Raw genomic sequence first — 19,991 nt, 5'->3', positions numbered from 1 at the left:
ACTTCGTTAAAGTGCAGCCAAGCATATTGCACCTACTGGTGGTTACTTACTTGAAGAATTTTTTGCAGTTGTTTATGATTTTCCACCACCAGAATGTTGGCCTCACAGTTCTCTGCCACATAATGACAAGCTTCTGCAGAATTTGTTGTGTAGATACCCACAGCAAACCCTCTGATGAAAAAAGAAAAAATTATTATGTAGGAAAACCACCATCTCAGCCACATACAGTATTTATAGATTTGCTTTCAGAAAAGGAATATGCTACTTTACTGGATGAAAGAATTTTTACGATGGTGTATTCCTTCATATCCATTTATACTTAACCTTCCTCTATACCCATAAACTATGCCCCATTCTCAACAAGGCATTCCAAACAATGAAAGGCTACAGCTTTTGAAAACCAGAAACAAGGGCCAATATCTCTGTACTGTAGTAATGGTACATTACAATATGAGAAATATCCCAATCTGATACAGCAAGCAGGGCAACGCTCGCTGACATTTTATCAATATGCTGAGAAATCCTATCTGCACTTTTAAAGCTGGCCATAGACTGTTTCAACCTAAGCTGGTTAAGCAGGGACCAGCTGAGATTCAAACCATGTATGGGCAGGCCGATTGTACCCAAGCTAATCGATCAACTTTGGTACAATCACCCTGTCTGCTTATGCGATTGCCAGCAGCTATAGCCGCTAGCAATAATCACCGTGGGGTTGATTAACCACTTCAATACAGGGCACTTATACACCTTCATGCCCAGACCAAATTTTCACCTTTCAGTGCTGTCGCACTTTGAATGACAATTGCGCGGTCATACAACACTGTACCCAAACTAAATTTTTATCATTTTGTTCCCACAAATAGAGCTTTCTTTTGGTAGCATTTCATCACCTCTGGGATTTTTTATTTTCTGCTAAATAAAAGACCGAAAATTTTAAAAGAAAAAAAAAAAAAAAGTTGTTTGTTACAAAACTTTGTAAATAAGTACGTTTTCTCCAGCACGGATGGTCACCGATAGGCGGCACGGATGGGCACCAATAAAGACACTGATGTACACTTATTGATGGTACAGATGGATGTCAATCAGTGCCAAATAGGATCGCATAGGTGAGGACACCCACGCGATATTTCAGTGCGGGGGAAAGTCCCTGCGCCTTTTTTGTTCAAATTCAATGCGAGTTCAGCTATACAACTGTATGGCTGAATTTGCATTGCACAGGCATCGCATGCTATCGGCCCTGCAGTGCGGGTGCGAATCACGAGACGTCTGTTCGCATAAATGTGAACCTAGGTTAAAAAGGTGCAATTCCTCGAATAACCTTTTAAAGCTAATCATCCATTACCTTTTATCATATCTTACCCCGACAAGGCTGTACACACCTTAGTAAACACTGGATGATAAAATACAGCCTCTCAGCCAGGTTTCTAAAAAACTAAATGCAGGTTAAAAAAAAAAAAATAAATAAAAATGTTAACAGGTAACTACTTTTTCCAGGAATCTTCCAGAACGGCTTACAGAGATGGGCTCCTCGCACAGGAAACACATTATAAAAAAGTACACCACATGCAATAGCCCCTCAGTATTTAATAACCAAAGGCTTTAGAATAAGCAATCATTAAACCCTCTCATTAGCATAGATTTATGCTTTACATTGCTAATCCACCAACAAAGTAGGGAGGGAACTGACGTCGTCCTGGAAAAAGTAGTTAACAGGTAATAACAATGTTTTTCCAAGTCATCTTCCAAGACGGCTTACAGAGGACAAAATAGGACTACCAGATCAGGGCGGAACCACAGCCTGCAGTACTTTCCTGCCAAAAGACTGGTCTGGCTGGTAAGCAGATCCAGACTGTAATGCTTTACCAAAGTCTTGAGCCTGGACCAGGTTGCAGCCTTGGAAATCTGGAAGGGAGACGATGTGGCCCTTTCAGCCCAAGAAGTGGAAACCGCTCTTGTGGATTGAGTATTTATTCCTAACAGTGGTGTCACGATTTCTTCCGATCTATGGAAGAGAGTCGGTACTTTGGGGAGAAATTCCGGGTCCCAAGAGGAGATAATTTTGTCTTGCAAGATGCAGAAGGGCTCCACCATTGAGAGCACCTGTATTTCACTAACCCTCTTAGCAGAGACTAGGGCCACTAAAATCACTGTTTTCAAAGTTAAAAGCTTTATCGGCAGTTCTTTTAGTGGTTTAAACGGTGTCTTACAAAGGCTTTGTAATGCTGTGGATAAATCTCAGGAGGGGAACCTCCTTGACCTGGGGAACCACTTCTGGCTAACGGACGCAAGAAATCTCGACCTAGGGTTCTACCAGTCTTATTCAAAAAGCTAGACAAAGCCGATACCTGCAACTTGAGGGTACTGACTGCTAGGTTTAGCTCTGCTCCAGCTTGGAGAAAATCTAGGACCGCAGGGATCATAGCTCCTGACACCCCGTTGATGAGTATGCACAAGGCGCCCAGTTTCTTCCAGATCTTATTGTAGATCGCGTTAGTGGACAGCTTCCAAGTGACTAAGGATAGTATTGATTACTCATGCCGATAACACCAACAGCTCCCACTCAGTAGCCAGGCCATCAGAGAAAGAGCTCACTTCTGGATGATTCACATCTCCCTTTTAAAGGAGGTCTGTCTTGTAAGGCAGTCTCCAAAACTCCATGATGCCAAGTCTTAGTAGCCATGAAAACCAAGACCTCCTTGGCCAGAATGGAGCCATCAGGATAATCTTCGCTTGCGAAAGTTTTCTTTTCAGATGATTTTTGGTATGAGGGCAAATGGAGGAAATGTGAAAAGCAGGCATTTTCCCCAGGGTTGGGATAGGGCATCTAGGCCCAGACTGAGATGGTCTTTCTGGAGGAAGAAAAAAAAAAAAAAAAAAAGTTCCACCTGCCTGTTTTGCCTAGTAGCAAAGCGGTCCATTTGTGGGACTCCCCACCTCTGCACGATCTGCATGAACACCGTTCAATTCAAGAACCATTCTGTTTGGGACAGAGACTCCCTGCTTCGGACATCCACCAGAGTGTTGAATTCTCCTTTTAAGTGAATTGAAGACAGGGATAGAAGATTTCTTCTGCTATCCTCAAGTCCAGCCACCTTCGTACCCCCCTGCTTGTTGATGTAGGTTACGGTGGTAATATTGTACGAAAGGACTTGCACGTGTCTTGCCCTTAGTCGGACTAAAGGCTACTAGAGCCATTAGAACTGCTTTCAGCTCCCTTGCATTGGAGAAGAGGCGGGCTTCCTGCCAGTTCCAGACCCCTTGGGCCAGCTGTGTGCCCGGGTGGGCTCCCCACCCTCAACCACTGGTGTCTGTTGGTCACTGTTAGAGGGTGGTGTTAGGACCAGAGTCGCCCTGCTGAAAGATTTGCCGGGATCAACCACCACTTGAGAGCTTAATTTCCTGCGGGATCTGTGTTAGTCTCTGCAGAGATTCTTTGTTTCCATCCCAGATGGAGAGCATGAAAGCTTGCAGTGCTCGAGTATGGAATTGCGCCATTGGACCCATGGGATGGCTGCTGTCATCAATCCAAGGACCCTCATTATGTCTTGAATTGAGATCTCCACACATGCAGAGGCTCACCTACGATTATTGTTGCCACTTTTTCTTTCGTCAGAAAAATTTTGGATGTAGTTGAGTATATTAAATATCCTAAAAATACTATACTTTGAGTAGGTACTGACTTCTCCCGATTTACCATCCACCCTAGCTGCTAAAAGGTGCCCGATAACTTTACTGAGGTTCTCTTTCAATTCCTTTGCCGAGTCTGCAAAAATCAGCATGTAATCCAGGTAGGAGATTATATGAATCTCCTCCGACTTCAGGGTCCCACAGGGCTTCTGCCAGGATCTTCATGAAGATGCGTGGTACAGAACATTGAACTTAAAATAGAGGGTCCAGAACCTGTTCTTCACTGCAAACCTGAGTTATTGCTTGGACTCCTTTTGAATGGGGACATGCAGGTAGGCATCTTAGGTCTAACGAAACCATGAAGACCCCAGGGTTTAACAAATCTCTGGTGGTATATATGGACTCCATCTTGAATCGTTTGTACTTTACAAACATGTTCACCTGCTTTAAGTTCAAAATGAAGCGAAATTTTCCTTGCTGGGTTTATCCTCTTTAAGCTCCCCTTCCTCTGAATCCGAGGCCGACTCTGAGCTCTCCTCCAGTACTCCCTGCTCCTGGGCTGCCCGTGCCTAGACAGGGACCATTGGCCTAGCACCGGTACTAAGGATGAGCTCCGGCGTGTTCACATGCTGCACACGCCAAGCCGCCAGGAAGTCGGCACTGCGGAGTGCTAATCACAGGCAGTGAGACATTTCCCGATCTCTGCAGCCGCACATCGGGAAATGTCTCACTGCTTGTGATTAGCACTGTGCAGTGCAGACTTCCTGGCGGACTCGGCGCGTGCAGCATGCGAACACGCCGGAGCTCATCCTTAACCGGTACTGGATGTACAGGGGATGGGGTCAGCAAGAGCTTCTTGCTCTCTGGGTTTAAAAAGGACTGTAAAGTCTGTTTCATCTCCATCCAGTCCAGAAAACCCTTGGACAGGTCCTGTCTCTCCCTTGATGAGTTTATACAGTCATGACATGCATTTTCTTGGTGCCTCTGCTTTGCCATCTTTGGACTCCTGGACTTTGTCTTGCAATAAATCAGAGGACAAACGCCAGCATATTACTTCCACTGAAGTAAATACCAAATATGCAAACACCCGGTGGATCAACACAACTCTAATCTTAAGAAACTTTAAAACGTACCAACCACCGGAGCCTATGCTAATACATGTGACACCTGTCCAGCATAAAGAAATTAGGCTCTGGAACAAAACCCCCTGTGCCCCCACCACAGGAGCAAAAGAAAGGAGCAGCCTGCCCCCTATTTTCTTACCTTGAGTGCGGCTTCTACTGATGGCGCCTCCAGACCCACTTTCATGGATCCTGGCACCTCGATGCTGCTCCTGGAAGTCCTATCTGCACCAGCTTCTTGCCAAGACCCTTAGAGGTGTGAAGGATTCGGGGCGGCGTGTCTGCTCCCCTTTTGATTATCCCTCACAGGGCTTCATTATCCAGCATCCTGAGTGTACCAAGATGACTGCTGCCTGACTTCCAGGGGCAACCGCATCAGTTCCTGCTGCCAGCACTGGAAGAGACTTCATCATTCTGTGCCTAACGCGATACACGTGCTGGAGAATGAGAAGCCCTCACTCCTGGGAACCTCTAGAATGCAGCGGAGATTAACGCAGCGGAGATGATCCCCTGTACAGCACTAAATCATAAAGTGGAACTAAATCCATAAAGTGGAACTAAATCCATAAATGTAACGGTTTCAAAAAAGTTACATTCCTGGAATGCCAGCAAAAATGTCAACAATTCTGTGTTTTTCTGTCAATTTGGGGTGCTGTATGTACATTAATGAGGAAAAAAAAAAAAAGAACTTAAATGATTTTAGCAAATGGCTGCAATATAACAGAGTGAAAAATTTAAGGGGGTCTGAATACTTTCCGTCCCCGCAGTGTCAGCACCCCAGCCAATTTTTGGATCGGCTGTTGCTGCCATTCCTGGTAAGGGAAGCTTTTCGGCCAGACAGTTCCCTACTGTGCATGCGCGCTGCACTTTAATTGGCCTGGCGGCAGAGAAAGGAGGATGGGGGCCGAACTCCCGAGAGACAGCACAGTGGTGCCACCTCTGGAAGTGGGGAAAGGGTACCTGTCAAACACAGGTACCAGTTCTCCCCTCCCCCCTGAAAGGTGCCAAATGTGGCACTGGAGGGGGAAGACAAAAGTGGAAGCTTTAAGTCTGTCAGCAGATCGGCCTCTACAAACTCAGCAGTGCCTAAAATTTGGAGCAACTGAGCATGTGCAGAGCAGGGTGAGCATTACTGGATTTTACAGCGGACAGACACTTAAAGGTTTTACATAGCTATACCTGCAAAATGGGCCAGCCTAAAGTGATCTTTTATTTTCTGGCTTAAGTTCCACTTTAACTGGAAACAACTTTATGTCATCACAAGGGGGCTGAAAAGCACACTATACGATAAGAGTGCAGGCGACACATTTTTAAGGAGACATCAGGGGTTTATTGGAGGAGTCCTCAGTCCTATTAGATGTCATATCTGCACTGCACTGTTAAGTTGATCAAGCATAAAATCAGCAAATAGATCTTTGCTCATCTTCCACTGCTCTCCAGTCAGAGCTCCCTGTCAAATCCTGGTCCCTTTCCACAAGTGTTGCAGCTAGTCCAGAAAGCTGCAGCATCAAATACATAAATTAGGAGCATGAATTTCATAAATGGCCACAGCTGGGTTGAGTCAAAGTGCAAGGCAGTGCCATTTCTATAGGAAGAAAGAAAAAAAAAAAAAAAACAAACACAAAAACTTACCCAGCAAGTATAGCTCCGATGTCAGAAATGAACCACTCTGCAGAGTTAAATCCCAGGATTCCAACTCCATGGTATCTTTCAAGGCCCAACTTCAAATATTTAAAAAAGGAAAAAAAAAATAAAAGTAAGAAAATTGTACATACTAAAATAGATGTGTTTTACACCTAGTATAGTAGCATACCTTAAGAAATCCTTTGGCTGCTATCCTGCACTGTTCATAGTATTGCTTGTAAGTTAATTTGTTCCACTGGTCTCCCTGTTTTGATGCCAGAGCAACATAATCACCATATTTCTGAACAGAATCTTGTATTAACTGGTGAATGGTGACTGGAGGGAGACTGGCTATACCACACTCTTCTGTCCGCAGCTCCACAGAGCCATCTCTCTGCGTAGTCCAGAATTTCAAGTCAGCTGTAGAGGTGTTTGGCTGATCTAGAAAGCAGAGTTTTATCTGGTAAAAAAATTATGACTTGACATGCCGCTCATTTCATATATTTTAAATATGGGCTCAATATGTACAATTTCCTTCCAATCAGCAGGTTGACATTTAGCACAACAGGTCACCCAAACAAGGTGCCATCAAGGAGTACTGGTAGTATTTACGGCCATTTGATGCCAAATTCAACAACTTTATCTGATACTGTGTCTTTTTCACAAGTCTTTCTTCCAAAACAATAGTTGACTAGCTTGCAAGATTTTAGACACATTTAATTATGAAATCCATCATTGCTTTTAACTACCTCAAACATATTTGCCTATAGAAGCTTTAGGAACTTAGGATACTGTCAAAGTTCAGGCTGGACCGATGAGCAATTTATCCTGCCAATAATTGCGTTACTGGTTTCCACAGTGAATCTGACTGTCTGCAAGGGGATAAAACACTTTGTGACAAATAGACATCTTTACCTCGGTTACGTTATTATGCGTTTGTGTTGTGTTAAAGGGATAACTTCACCTTTGGGAACAGGTTACATGTTCAATCCATTTTAAAGGGGGGGGGGGGGGTTCGGGACAGACATGCAACATATTCCCAATGCTGCAGTCACAGATTTGGTTCCCTAGAGAATAAAATAGCTGTTGCAATATTTTAGCAGAGGTCTTTCAAACGCAACTGATAAAAAATAATAATAATTATTATTATTAATAATAATAATAAATAATATTATAGGTATTCATTACCTACTGGGTTATACCCCATCAGGTGAATAGACACTGGTAGATCAAAGGTCTTCAGACAGGAAGTGATCCCCTTTATAACCCCTCCCACACAGGAAGAAAGAAAGAAGCTCTGTGTCAAAGAAAAAAGGATTTTACAGCCAAGTATGATGAAAAAAAAAGATCCTATTTTTCTCTTTTTCATACATCATGGGACATAAAGTCAGGCTAATATTCATTACCCACTGGGACGTCCCAGAGCAATAGCCTTGAGGGAAGGGAGACACCCTGCCAAACGATAACCATCAGAACTTATACGGCAGTCCACAGTACACTACGGCCGAAAGCCGAATCCTCGGCTGCTCGAACATCCACTTGATAAAATTGTGAACGTATGCACTGAAGACCAGGTGGCAGCCTTACAAATCTGAGCCACAGATACCAGATTGCAAAAAGCCCAGGAGGTGCCTACACCCCTGGTAGAAGTAAAGCACCTACCTTTAGGGTGAGAGCTTTACATTTCAGACCGTAGGCCTGAATGACCAATTGACGGACCCAATTGGCAATGGAAGCTGCCTGCCCTTTCTTGGGTCCTTTTGGTAAAACAAAAAAGGAGTCTGATCCTCGGATCTCCGCAGATCTAGACAAATAAACCTTGACTGCCCGGACAACGTCCAAAGAATGCCGCTCTTCCGACAAACAAGGCTGAGAAAAAAGGCAAAATAACATCCCAATTTAAATGAAAGGCCGACACCACTTTTGGCAAAAACTGATGGAACAGGTTGTAACACAACCCCGTCGTGGTGAAGGATCAAGTATGGTTCCCTACACGAAAGGGCCGCCAACTCCGACACCCTTCTAGGTGATGGCCATCAGGAAGGCTAGCTTGCGTGACAGCAAGTCTAATGGAATTTCCTTGATGGGTTCAAATGGTAGTTTCTGTAAACAGACGAGACCAAGTTCAAGTTCCAAGGACACATAGGTGACCTAATGGGGGGGGCAAGCAAGTTAAGCCCCCTGCATAAAAAGGTTTGGATCAGTGAATGGGAGGCTAAAGGCCTTTGGAAGAATACTGATAGGGCCGAAACATGACCCCCTATTGTACTGAAAGCCAAATTTGGTTTCCACAGCTGACTGTAGAAAAGAGAATTCTAATCACGCATTTCTGAGGATGCCATTTTCTGGCTTCACACCAAGCAATACAAGTCTTCTAGACCTTATGATAAATTTTCCTAGCGACAGCTTTTCTAGCATTCACTAGGGTAGACACTACTGATCCCGAGATGCCATGGTCCTTTAGCACCCTGGCTTCTAAAGCCATGCCGTCAAATTTAGAGAAACTGTAAATTGGGGTGGAATATGGGACCTTGAGACCTTGCCTTGGGGCAACGTGGAAGCATCCATGGCAGTCTATTGTCAGTCTCTCAATCTCCGGGAACCAGGGCCTCCTGGGCCAGGCTGGTGCCACCAGACTGACTGGAACACCCTCTTTCCGAATCCTGCGCAACAAATGTGGAAGAAGAGGGATAGCATAAACCAGGGAGTTTTGTCTCCATGGAACTATCAAAGCATCTGCTCCGATTGCCATAGGATCCCTTGTTCGGGACACAAATTGCTGTAACTTGTTGTTGAATCTGGATGCCAATAGGTCGACCTCTAGCCATCCCAAATGCTGGCAAATTTGCTGGAACACCCCCGGGTGTAGGGACTATTCCCCCAGGCAGATCTGCTGGTGGCTGAGATAATCTGCCTTCCAGTACTCTACTCCCAGGATATAGACTGCCGATATAAATAGGTCCCTCTGCCCAGGCTAGTATGTGGTTCACCTCCTTCAGGGCTAAACGACTCCTGGTACCGCCTTGGTGGTTTCTGTAGGCCACTGCAGTGACACTTTCGGACTGAACCGATGGGGCAGAAGCGCCACTGTCCAGGACCATAGGGCCAGACGTACTGCCCGTAATTCCAGGACATTGATGGGCAGGATCTGTTCTGTCCCTGACCATTTCCCCTGAGCTGTGAGCCCTTCTAGGGTCGCTCCCCAGCCCGAGAGAGACTGGCATCTGTAGTCCGTACTCTCCAAGTTACCGGGAGAAAGGATTTTCCCTTTCGCAGGTTCAGATCCTGCAACCAACAGTTTAGGCTTAAGCATGGCCGAGGAGATAAGCACATTGGATAAATCCAGGGCTTTTCCTCTTCTGGTCTAGGCCAACAAGATGTCTTGTTGTAAAGGCCTGGAATGGAACTGGGCATAGGGCACTGCCTCGGAGGATACCTTCCTAGAAGACTCATACAGAGCTGAATGGAGGAGGGTTGTCTGGTGCCCCTTATCTGATGCACCTGAACCTTCAGGGCACAGATCCTTACAAGTGGCAAGAATATTCTTGTTTGAACTGCATCTAGGATCAGACCTAAAGAATTTAGACACTGAGCTGGTTTCAAGGCTGACTTTTCGGTATTCATGATCAAGCCTAAGCTTTTCAAATACCACACTGTACATATGTTCTGTTCTAGAGCCTGAAATGAGTGATCTCTGAATAGGTCGTCCAGATACCTGAGCACCAGGATCCCTTGGGCCCTTAAAAAGACCCAGTACTGGTGCTAGGACCTTTAACACCCAGGGAGCTGTAGCCAGCCCAAAGGGTAGAGCCACAAACTGAAAAATAGGATTTTTAAAGCAGCTTACCTGTAAAATCCTTTTCTTTGAAGTACATCAGGGGACACCGAGCCATAGTAGTTACTATGTGGGTTATAGGCCACCTTCAGGTGATGGACACTGGCACGGCCCAAGACAAAAAAATGCACTCCCTATATAACTCCTCCCACTACTGGGAGTATCTCAGTTTTGTAGCAAAGCAATAGACGTGTATACCAAGAAGGGAGGAACCTCTGTGTCCCCTGATGTACTTCAAAGAAAAGGATTTTACAGGTAAGCGGTTTTAAAAATCCAATTTTCTTTTCATACATCAGGGGACACAGAGCCATAGTAGTTACTATGTGGGATGTCCCATAGCAATGGCAACTGAAGGGAGGGAGAAACAAAAAGTGGGGCACTAAGACTAGAGGAATTGTACTGCAGCCTGCAGTACACTGCGCCAAAGGCGATATCCTCATGACCTTTTACATCTACTTGATAGAATCTGGTAAATGTATGGACTGAAGAAGACCGAGTTGCGGCCTTGCAGATCTGAGCCATAGAGGCTTGGTGATGCACTGCCCAAGAAGCACGCTGGTGTGCGCTTTAATATGAAAAGGAGGAATTCTCCCCTTTAAACCATAAGCTTGAACAATCACTTGATGAATCGATTTAGAAATGGTAGATTTCTACGCCTGTCCTCTTTTAGGACCGTCTGGCAACACAAACAAAACATTTGCTTTACGAATCTGAGCAGGCGCTTTTAAATAGACCTTGACCGCTCTCACATCAAGAGAATGCAGTGACTTTTCTTCCACGGAATGAGGTTCTGGAAAAAATGAAGGCAGAACAATATCCTGGTTTAAATGAAAACCTAACACTACCTTCGGTAGAAAATTAGGATGAGGCCGCAATACAACCTTATCCTTATGAATAATCAAATATGGCTCTTTACAGGAAAGAGCAGCCAACTGATACTCTTCTTGCCGAAGATATGGCAACCAAGAAAACAGTTTTCCTCGTCAAGAGGATCAAGGGAATATCTTGAATCGGCTCAAAAGGCTGTTTTTGTAAAGCTGACAGGGCTAAATTTAAGTCCCAAGGGTTTAGGGGTGACTTAACTGGGGGATTAATCTGCGTTACCCCCTGAATAAGGTTATGAACCAGAGAGTGTGAAGCAAGTGGTCGAAAAAACAAGCAGTGTTGAAAAAACACTGATATGGCTGACAAGTGGCCCTTGGTAGTGTTCAAGGCCAGCTTCACTTCTAATCCCATCTGTAGGAACGCATAGATCAGTGAAAACTGATCCCATGGAAAGACCAAGGCATCTGTTCCATATGCCATTGGATCCCTTGTCCTTGACACAAAGTTGTCGATCTTGTTGTTGAACCTGGATCCACGTGGATCCAAACAGATCCACGTCAGGAACTCCCCATTTTTGGCATATTGACAAATGTCAGGGTGAAGAATATGATTCACCTCTGGGCCGCACGACTTCTCGCACCCCCTTGGTGATTGATATAAGCCACAGCTGTGGCATTGTCGGATTGGATCCTGACAGGATAATTCCGTAGTCTGAGCGTCCAGGCGTACTGCCTGAATCTCTAGAATATTGATGGACAAGGTCAACTCTGATTTGGACCACTTCCCTTGGACAGACGCTTCTTCCAGGACTGCTCCCCAGCCCAAAAGGCTGGCATCCATTACTACTTTCCAGGTAACAGGTAGAAAGGATTTCTCTTTTTGAAGATTTTTGGATATTAACCACCAATTGAGGCTCTGACGCACTTTGTCGGATAAACGCATCAGGAAGTCCAGAGTTTGGACCTTGTTCCAAGTTGACAAGATACTGTTTTGCAGCAGTCTTGAATGAAACTGCGCATAATGAACGGCCTCGAAAGAAGCCACCATTTTTCCCAAAAATCTCATGCAAAGATAAATAGAAGGATTCTTCTATGTTTTGACCAACCAAATCAATTCCTTTAAGGAACCGATTCTTTCCTGGGGCAAAAATACCCCTTTCTGGACTGTAACCATGATCAGCCCTAAGTACTGCAATCTCCTTGATGGTTTTAAGGAGGATTTTTCTAGGTTGAGGATCCAACTTCAGTATTCCAGGTAGCTGACTGTGGTGCTACAGATTGATCTATCAAGAGTAGATCGTCTAAGTAGGCTAGTATCGTTATACTTTGAGCCCTTAACCTGGCTAAAGGAGGAGCCAGGATCTTTATAAAAACACTAGAGGTGCAGTAGCTAGCCCGAAAAAGGTAGAGCTACAAACTGGAAATTAAGATTTTCTACCTCGAAGAGTAGAAATTTCTGGTGAAAAGGGAAGATCGGCACATAGAGATAAGCATACTTTATGTCGATCGACGCCAGAAGTTCTCCCCCTCGTAGGAAGGAGACTACTGATCAGATAGACTCCATGCAAAAAAAGGAGTTTAGATCTTTGAGATCCAGAATGTCCATTTGGATTTAACCAAACCCCAACCTCTGCACTTACATGACCACTTTTGCAAAAAAAAAAAAAAAAAAGTCCAAAGCTTGAGAGAAAGACTTTTCTCTGGATCCTTAGGAACATTTGATCTGAGGAAAAAAAACAAAAAACAACAACGAGGAGACAGGAACTCTTGGAACTCCAGATTGTACCTTGGAGCTATTGAGGAAGTCCCCCATTCGTCTTCCTGTCAGATCCTTGAGAACTGCAGAAAAATTCCCCCTATTGAGCGAGCGGGGTGCCTCCTCATAAGGAGGCTTCAGTATCTTGTAGGTTTCCTTCCCCAAAACCTCTTTTGTCCCAGGGGTTAATTCTGAGGATTACCTTTTGAACCTGACGGCGAAACCCTTGTGACTGCCTAGAGGCTGATGCCCCTGGCACAAAAAGGAGCTTTAAAAAATATTTACTCCTTTACTTAAAAATGGCAAAAGGGGGTACTTTTCCCACTAGAATTTCTTTAGATGAATTATCCAAACATCCTTAAATAGTTATTTCACCGCAAAAGGAAGACTAGCCAGGAGCTTCTGCATAGTGAAAGGAAGTTTATCCACCGCTGACGTGTGTTCCCGCACTCATGCGTTTAGCTGTGTTAGCAACAATGTGCACAGCACTGTGTATAGCACCTGGTATTCCCAGGCGGTCTCCCATACAGGAACTAACCAGGCCTCACCCTGCTTAGCCTCTGAGATCAGACGAGATCGGGCGCTTTCAGGGTGATGTGGCCATAGGCATCTCAGCAATTGTGCGTTTGGCTAGTTTATAAGCAAGCACCTGCATGAGGACCTTGTGGAGGTTCTACAATAGAAATTCACAAAGCAATTATTGCAAACAAAAGCTGCCAGATCCTGGGCCTGCTGAGGATACCTTGAACACCTGTTAAACTGGCCTCTCAACGATTAAGCAATTACTGTCAGTGCCTAAGTATTTGAGCACTGTCTGCCGAACAAAAGCTCTTACTCACAGAGGATATGGCAGCGTTAACTGCTGGTATACTCTATTTAGTGAATTTCCTCCACCATAGGATAAAGTGTAAAAACTTTTTTAGGAGGAAAAATAATGTTTACCTGGGAGATTCTCTCAGATACAAAAAAGCTTTTTCCAACAATAAATGGACAGAAAAAGGCATGCACAGCTTGAGGAGGCTTTAACAAACCCAAACACTCAGTAAAAGCAGCATAAATGTGGAGCGGACCATTCAGCAAGAAATTGCACCAACAATCTTAAGATTGAAACCAGCTGATTGCCCCACATTTGACACCTCAGAAGAGGAGTCATCAGCCTCACCACGGTTTGCATTGCCCAGGACCCTCACCCTAGTTCCTCAGTTTGAGAGTCCTGGGCAATGGAAGGGAATTAAAGTTGCTAAACTTTTTTTTTTTTTAAACCCATCATGGCTGAGGGAAAAAAAAAAGATCTGGTAAAATACACAGGGGCTGCAGTGTTGAAAACAGTTGCAAACACTTCATGGCCCCTTTTAGCTCTATTTTGGGGGTGTTTTAACCCCCCTTCTGACCTTAGCCCGATGCAAAAAAGCAGAGGTACTATCAGAAGAAATCGCATCCACTGCTTGAGCAAAAGTTCAGCCACTGCTGCTGCTATTAATGCTCAGCCTCATGCAAACAGTAAATGGGTTAAGCAGGAAATGCCTGTGTCACCAAAACCTCTTTCATGCTCCTTTTGCTCTCATGTCTCTGCAACAATTTTGCAGCCAGCACAAATGGAGTTTTTTTTTAATAAAAAAAAAAAAAAAACACACCACACTCCCGCGTTGGAGGACGCCGACGCCACGCTAAGCCTCGCATCGCGCCCCCCTCCTTTCTCTTTTTAAAAAGTTTTCCCGCACAAGCACGGGCCTCCGATCCGACTTTTGGGATTGGCTTGTGAGGGAGGGATGGCGTGGAGGAGACCTGGAAGCCTCCCCGCGTAGGGGTGGAGAAAGAAAATGGCATTGCTGATTGTTTTCACTTCTCCCTTATACTCAGCCTCATGAAGAGGGGAAGAGTTCAGCCCAGGTGGGGGTCTCAGGAGGAAGCAAAAACCCCCCAAACTTACCGGAGGTCTGCCTGCTGGCTGGAGAAAGACTGCTGTTTCTGTGACACAGCGTGATCTCTGAGCAAAGCATGAGAAGGTATGTGCTCCATACAGTCCCCAGTGGTGACACTTGGGCATAACATTTACTTTAAAGGAGACAATTCATAACATTTTTAAAAATTTCTTCTTAGAAAAACTCCTTACCTTTCCCGCCGCAGGGTTTTTTGTGGTAAACCAACAGATCCAATCTTCACCCTTTACGGTGGGTTCCGTTAAACCTTCAGGAGCTGGGGATCCTCGAGTAAACCCACAATCCTGGACCTGAAATAGCACACCGGCAGTAAACTTTACGGCCTTAATACCAAAAAGTACTGGATTGCAGGGTCCAGCTCTCAAAAGAGAAGCATTCACAGGCAAAAACCTTGTTTCTTCAGACACGAGGCCTGGGTACCATTCAATTCGGCCAGAAAGACACCTTGAATGGATCCGTCTGCATAGCTAGCCCCAGCAAGGATTGCTGCAGAGGAGCTCAGCACATCTTTACTCCGTGACCAACACCTAGACACTGGCGAAAAAACTGGGGTATTCCCAATAGTGGGAGGGGTTATATAGAGTGCGCATTTTTTGTCTTAGGGCGTGCCAGTGTCCATCACCTGAAAGTGGCCTGTAACCCACATAGTAACTACTATGGCTCTGTGTCCCCTGATGTATGAAAATAAATTACGTTCCTCTACTGCAAAACGTAGGAACCTCGGATGAGGCTGAAAGATAGGCATGTGTAAATACGCGTCTTTTATATATCGATGAAGACTAGAAAGTCTCCCTTCTGGAGTGAGGTTACTACTGAGTGGACAGACTCCATCCGAAAGGACTGGATCAGTAGATACATGTTCAGGGATCTTAGGTCCAAAATGAGCCTTGTGTCCCTGTTTTGTTTCTGAACTGTAAACAGGTTTGAGCAAAACCCTGTTCCCCCTTTCGGATACTGGAACCTCTACAATCACTCCTTGATGTACTAGATGTAGTGCGTTAATTTTTGGAGGATTCGAGGGAAGGCTGGATCTTAAAAACCTGAGGGGTAACCCCCCCGCAACTCTAGCTTGTGACCGCAAGATACAATTGAGGTGACCCACTCGTCCTGAATTATTGTTCTTCAAATGTCAGCAAAGTGCAGCAGCCTTCCCCCCACTCAATTGAGTGGGGGCATCCCCTCAAAAGGAGGGCTTGGTGCTGGGTTTAGAATATTGGACCCAGGGCTTTTTCTGGCCCTGCAGCTTGCCCCTAGCCCTAGTGCCCTGTTGGCAACGGAATCGCCTTGACGCTGGGACATTGGAAGCAGCCGTTCCTGCGGTTTTAAAGGAGGGGCGTCTGGTGATTTTCTTCACAGGAAGCAGAGAACTCTTCCCTCCGGAGAGCTTTTGGATATATTTGTCCAAATGATCACCAAATAAAACGTTCCCTGTGAAAAGGGAAACCTGCCAATAACTTTTTATAAAGAAGCTCAGCTGACCAGTTCTTAAGCCATGAGAGTCTGCACATATGTACAGACGAGAGAGCCAAAACAAGAAGCCTGCTGAATTGAATCCTTTAAGGTGTCAATAGCAAAACACAGCGCTCAAGCAATATCTGTCTTACTTTCAGGCAGATCATCCTCCTGGTTAGGCCTATCAGGCCGTTTGACCCAACCCTTTACGGACTGGCAGATACTGGCCAAAGAAAAGGAAGCCTTTAATTAAGACTCCAATTTCTTGTCAACAGGGTCTTTCAAGCCCTGTGGATTATCTACCAGACAAGTTAAGTTCTTGTTTAAGGAAGAGACTGCTGCATCTACTGCTGGTATGCTCCATTTTTTAACAAACTTTTCATCCATGGGATATAAGGGGGAAAACCTCTTAGGAGGAATAAAAATCCTGTCAGGATGTTCCCAATCAGCATACACCGCCTGTTTTAAAAGGGGGTGTAGGGGGAAAGCCTGTGCAGCCTGAAGAGGTCTCAGGGATCCCAAAGAGGACCAGTGGGGCTCAGTCACCTCTGCAAGAGCAACTTAAAGGCAGAACGAACCATTTTGTTAAGAGTCAGGATCAAAAGCCTCTGCGACTGAGGCAGACATGAAGCCATCCAGTTGATGTCCAAATTGCTCAGCAGCAGACTTATCTGCCGTGTCCTCCAGAGTCCTGAGCTTTAAGCTCTTCCCCATCCTCAACCCATTCCTGCTCCAAACTAGGAGTCTCCTATGTAACAATCCTGCAAAGCACCTTTAGCCTGCCAAGCAATACTTGGTGACTCACGTGACCCGGGTAAGGAAAAGATGAACCGCTGCAAGTGTCTGTTCAGAGCTTGCTCTGTGTCCTACAGCTGCCTTCTGGAAGCACCGCATGCTTGGCCTACACAGCTTAAATAAGCTGGGTGTGCGCCAGAACGTTCTGTGCGTGTGCACGTGTGTGGTCACCGCACACAGGTGTCCAGCCTCTAGCTAGCTTGACTGATTGTAACAATAACTGGGACACCCCACAATAATAAGTAAAGGGGTTTCACTTACCCGTTCAGGTGCAGGGCAGCTTAAAAAAAAAAAAGAGCCCAATCTGCACGACTGGTTCCTGTCACTTGAGGACCTTCAAGGACTATGTACCCTTTTCATGTTTAGGGTCCACTTTCTTGGACCTGTACAGCACCCTGCAGGAATGCCTTAGCGCTGTCGTGTCCAGGATTCCACTTTGCAGGGTCCAGCGCCCGGAGGCCACATTACAGGCAAAACCTCTCAAGATCTTCAGTCTTCTTTGCAAGGCTCGGGTACCATTTACAGTGAGGATGGAAAGTATTCAGACCCCCTTAAAATTTTCACTATGTTATATTGCAGCCATTTGCTAAAACCATTTAAGTTCATTTTTTCCCTCATTAATGTACACAGCACCCCATACTGACAGAAAAACACAGAATTGACATGTTTGCAGATTAAAAAAGAAAAACTGAAATTTCACACGGTCCTAAGTATTCAGACCCTTTGCTCAGTATTTAGTAGAAGCACCCTTTTGATCTAATACAGCCATGAGTCTTTTTGGGAAAGATGCAACAAGTTTTTCACACCTGGATTTGGGGATCCTCTCCAGTTCTGTCAGGTTGGATGGTAAACGTTGGTGGACAGCCATTTTTAGGCCTCTCCAGAGATGCTCAAATGGGTTTAAGTCAGGGCTCTGGCTGGGCCATTCAAGAACAGTCACGGAGTTGTTGTGAAGCCACACCTTTGTTATTTTAGCTGTGTGCTTAGGGTCATTGTCTTGTTGGAAGGTAAACCTTCGGCCCAGTCTGAGGTCCTGAGCACTATGGAGAAGGTTTTCGTCCAGGATATCCCTGTACTTGGCCACATTCATCTTTCCCTCGATTGCAACCAGTCATCCTGTCCCTGCAGATGAAAAACAACCCCACAGCATGATGCTGCCACCACCATGCTTCACTGTTGGGACTGTATTGGACAGGTGATGAGCAGTGCCTGGTTTTCTCCACACGTACCTCTTAGAATTAAGGCCAAAAAGTTCTATCTTGGTCTCAGACCAAAGACTCTTATTTCTCACCATCTTGGAGTCCTTCAGGTGTTTTTTTTAGCAAACTCCATGCGGGCTTTCATGCGTCTTGCTCTGAGGAGAGGCTTCCGTCGGCCTACTCTGCCATAAAGCCCCGACTGGTGGAGGGCTGCAGTGATGGTTGACTTTCTACAACTTTCTCCCATCTCCTGACTGCATCTCTGGAGCTCAGCCACAAAGATCTTTGAGTTCTTTACCTCTCTCACCAAGGCTCTTCTCCCCCGATAGCTCAGTTTGGCCGGACGGCCAGCTCTAGGAAGGGTTCTGGTCATCCCAAACGTCTTCCACTTAAGGATTATGGAGGCCACTGTGCTCTTAGGAAACTTAAGTGCAGCAGAAATTTTTTGTAACCTTGGCCAGATCTGTGCCTTGCCACAATTCTGTCTGAGCTCTTCAGGCAGTTCCTTCGACCTCATGATTCTCATTTGCTCTGACATGCACTGTGAGCTGTAAGGTCTTGTATAGACAGGTGTGTGGCTTTCCTAATCAAGTCCAATCAGTATAATCAAACACAGCTAGACTCAAAATGAAGGTGTAGAACCATCTCAAGGATGATCAGAAGAAATGGACAGCACCTGAGTTAAATATAGGAGTCACAGCAAAGGGTCTGAATACTTAGGACCATGTGATATTTCAGTTCTTTAATAAATCTGCAAAAATGTCAACAATTCTGTGTTTTTCTTTCAATATGGGGTGCTGTGTGTACATTAATGAGATACAAAAAAGGAACTTAAATGATTTTAGCAAATGGCTGCAATATAACAAAGTGAAACATTTAAGGGGGTCTGAATACTTTCCGTCCCCACTGTATCTAAGCATATGTCAAATGGATCCGATCTGTCAATCCCTTGATTCATTTAAGAACAGTTTGTGAGACTAGAGACCTGGAGCTCAGAGAGCTGAAACTGTGCCATCCACCTTGCAGACACTGATAACAAAAAAAAAAAAAAAAAACTTAAGTGCTTCCTGTGTGGGAGGGGTTATATAGGGAGATCACTTCCTGTCTGAAGACCTTTGGTCTACCAGTGTCCATTCACCTGATGGACTATAACAGCTAAACAGTAGGTAATATTAGCCCGACTGTCTCATGATGTATGAAAAAGAAATACACTTTAATGGAAAAAAAAGAAACACTAAACAGCACTTTTTTTGTAGAATATGGAAGAAGTTACACCGCGAGAATCGTGATCTTTATTCTAAGAAAAATATACATATATACATTTTAGCCAGAATTGTGCAGCTCTATACAAGCCCTGACATACTTTGTGGCTGCTAGCTTGTAGTTCTCAATGAACTACCATGGCTATAGTTCATCGATTATTCCTGTCAGATTGTATCTGCTTGCCTGTATGGGATGTAGGGGCATACATACTATGACAAACCTGTATGGCTCCAGCAATCTGCTGATCAGTAGTGCAATGCTTTACAGGCTCCAAAAAAAAAAAAAAAAAAAACACACCATAAAGCACTTTTACTTGCATTTTTTCTAAAAAGTGAACTTATCTTTTAAAATGCAACCTATCTGCATTTCAAGGCTAGGTTAACTTCTTGTGCATGTCGGGAGCGCACACAATCATGGAAAAAAAAAAAAAAAAAAGGAAGGACACATACCCACAGATACTGCTTCAGGACTTGCATCATCATTAGATTTGTGTTTGTTTTTCAGCTGTTCCCCGCGGTTCTCTTCTATACAGCTAAACAAATCCCGACAAAATTAA

At 44.8% G+C, this 19,991-nt stretch overlaps 1 protein-coding gene and 1 pseudogene across 3 annotated transcripts in view; both read right to left on the bottom strand.

Annotated features, from left to right (window-relative positions):
- ACSBG2 (acyl-CoA synthetase bubblegum family member 2) overlaps positions 1-19,991 on the bottom strand; it is a 93,977-nt gene that overhangs the window by 22,291 nt on the left and 51,695 nt on the right. For all 3 annotated transcript variants that reach the window (XM_073599078.1, XM_073599069.1, XM_073599061.1), the window contains exons 3-6: positions 19,885-19,967; positions 6,562-6,812; positions 6,381-6,469; positions 51-171 (exon numbers count right to left, since the gene is read on the bottom strand). In XM_073599078.1, the coding sequence (XP_073455179.1) occupies positions 51-171; positions 6,381-6,469; positions 6,562-6,812; positions 19,885-19,967 (544 nt within the window). The remainder of the gene's footprint in view (positions 1-50; positions 172-6,380; positions 6,470-6,561; positions 6,813-19,884; positions 19,968-19,991) is intronic.
- LOC141124501 (5S ribosomal RNA) lies at positions 13,276-13,394 on the bottom strand (annotated as a pseudogene).

The sequence above is a fragment of the Aquarana catesbeiana genome, linkage group LG01, assembly GCF_042186555.1.
Source record: "Aquarana catesbeiana isolate 2022-GZ linkage group LG01, ASM4218655v1, whole genome shotgun sequence".
Taxonomy (NCBI): domain Eukaryota; kingdom Metazoa; phylum Chordata; class Amphibia; order Anura; family Ranidae; genus Aquarana; species Aquarana catesbeiana.
This window is presented reverse-complemented; position numbering and strand designations above follow the sequence as displayed.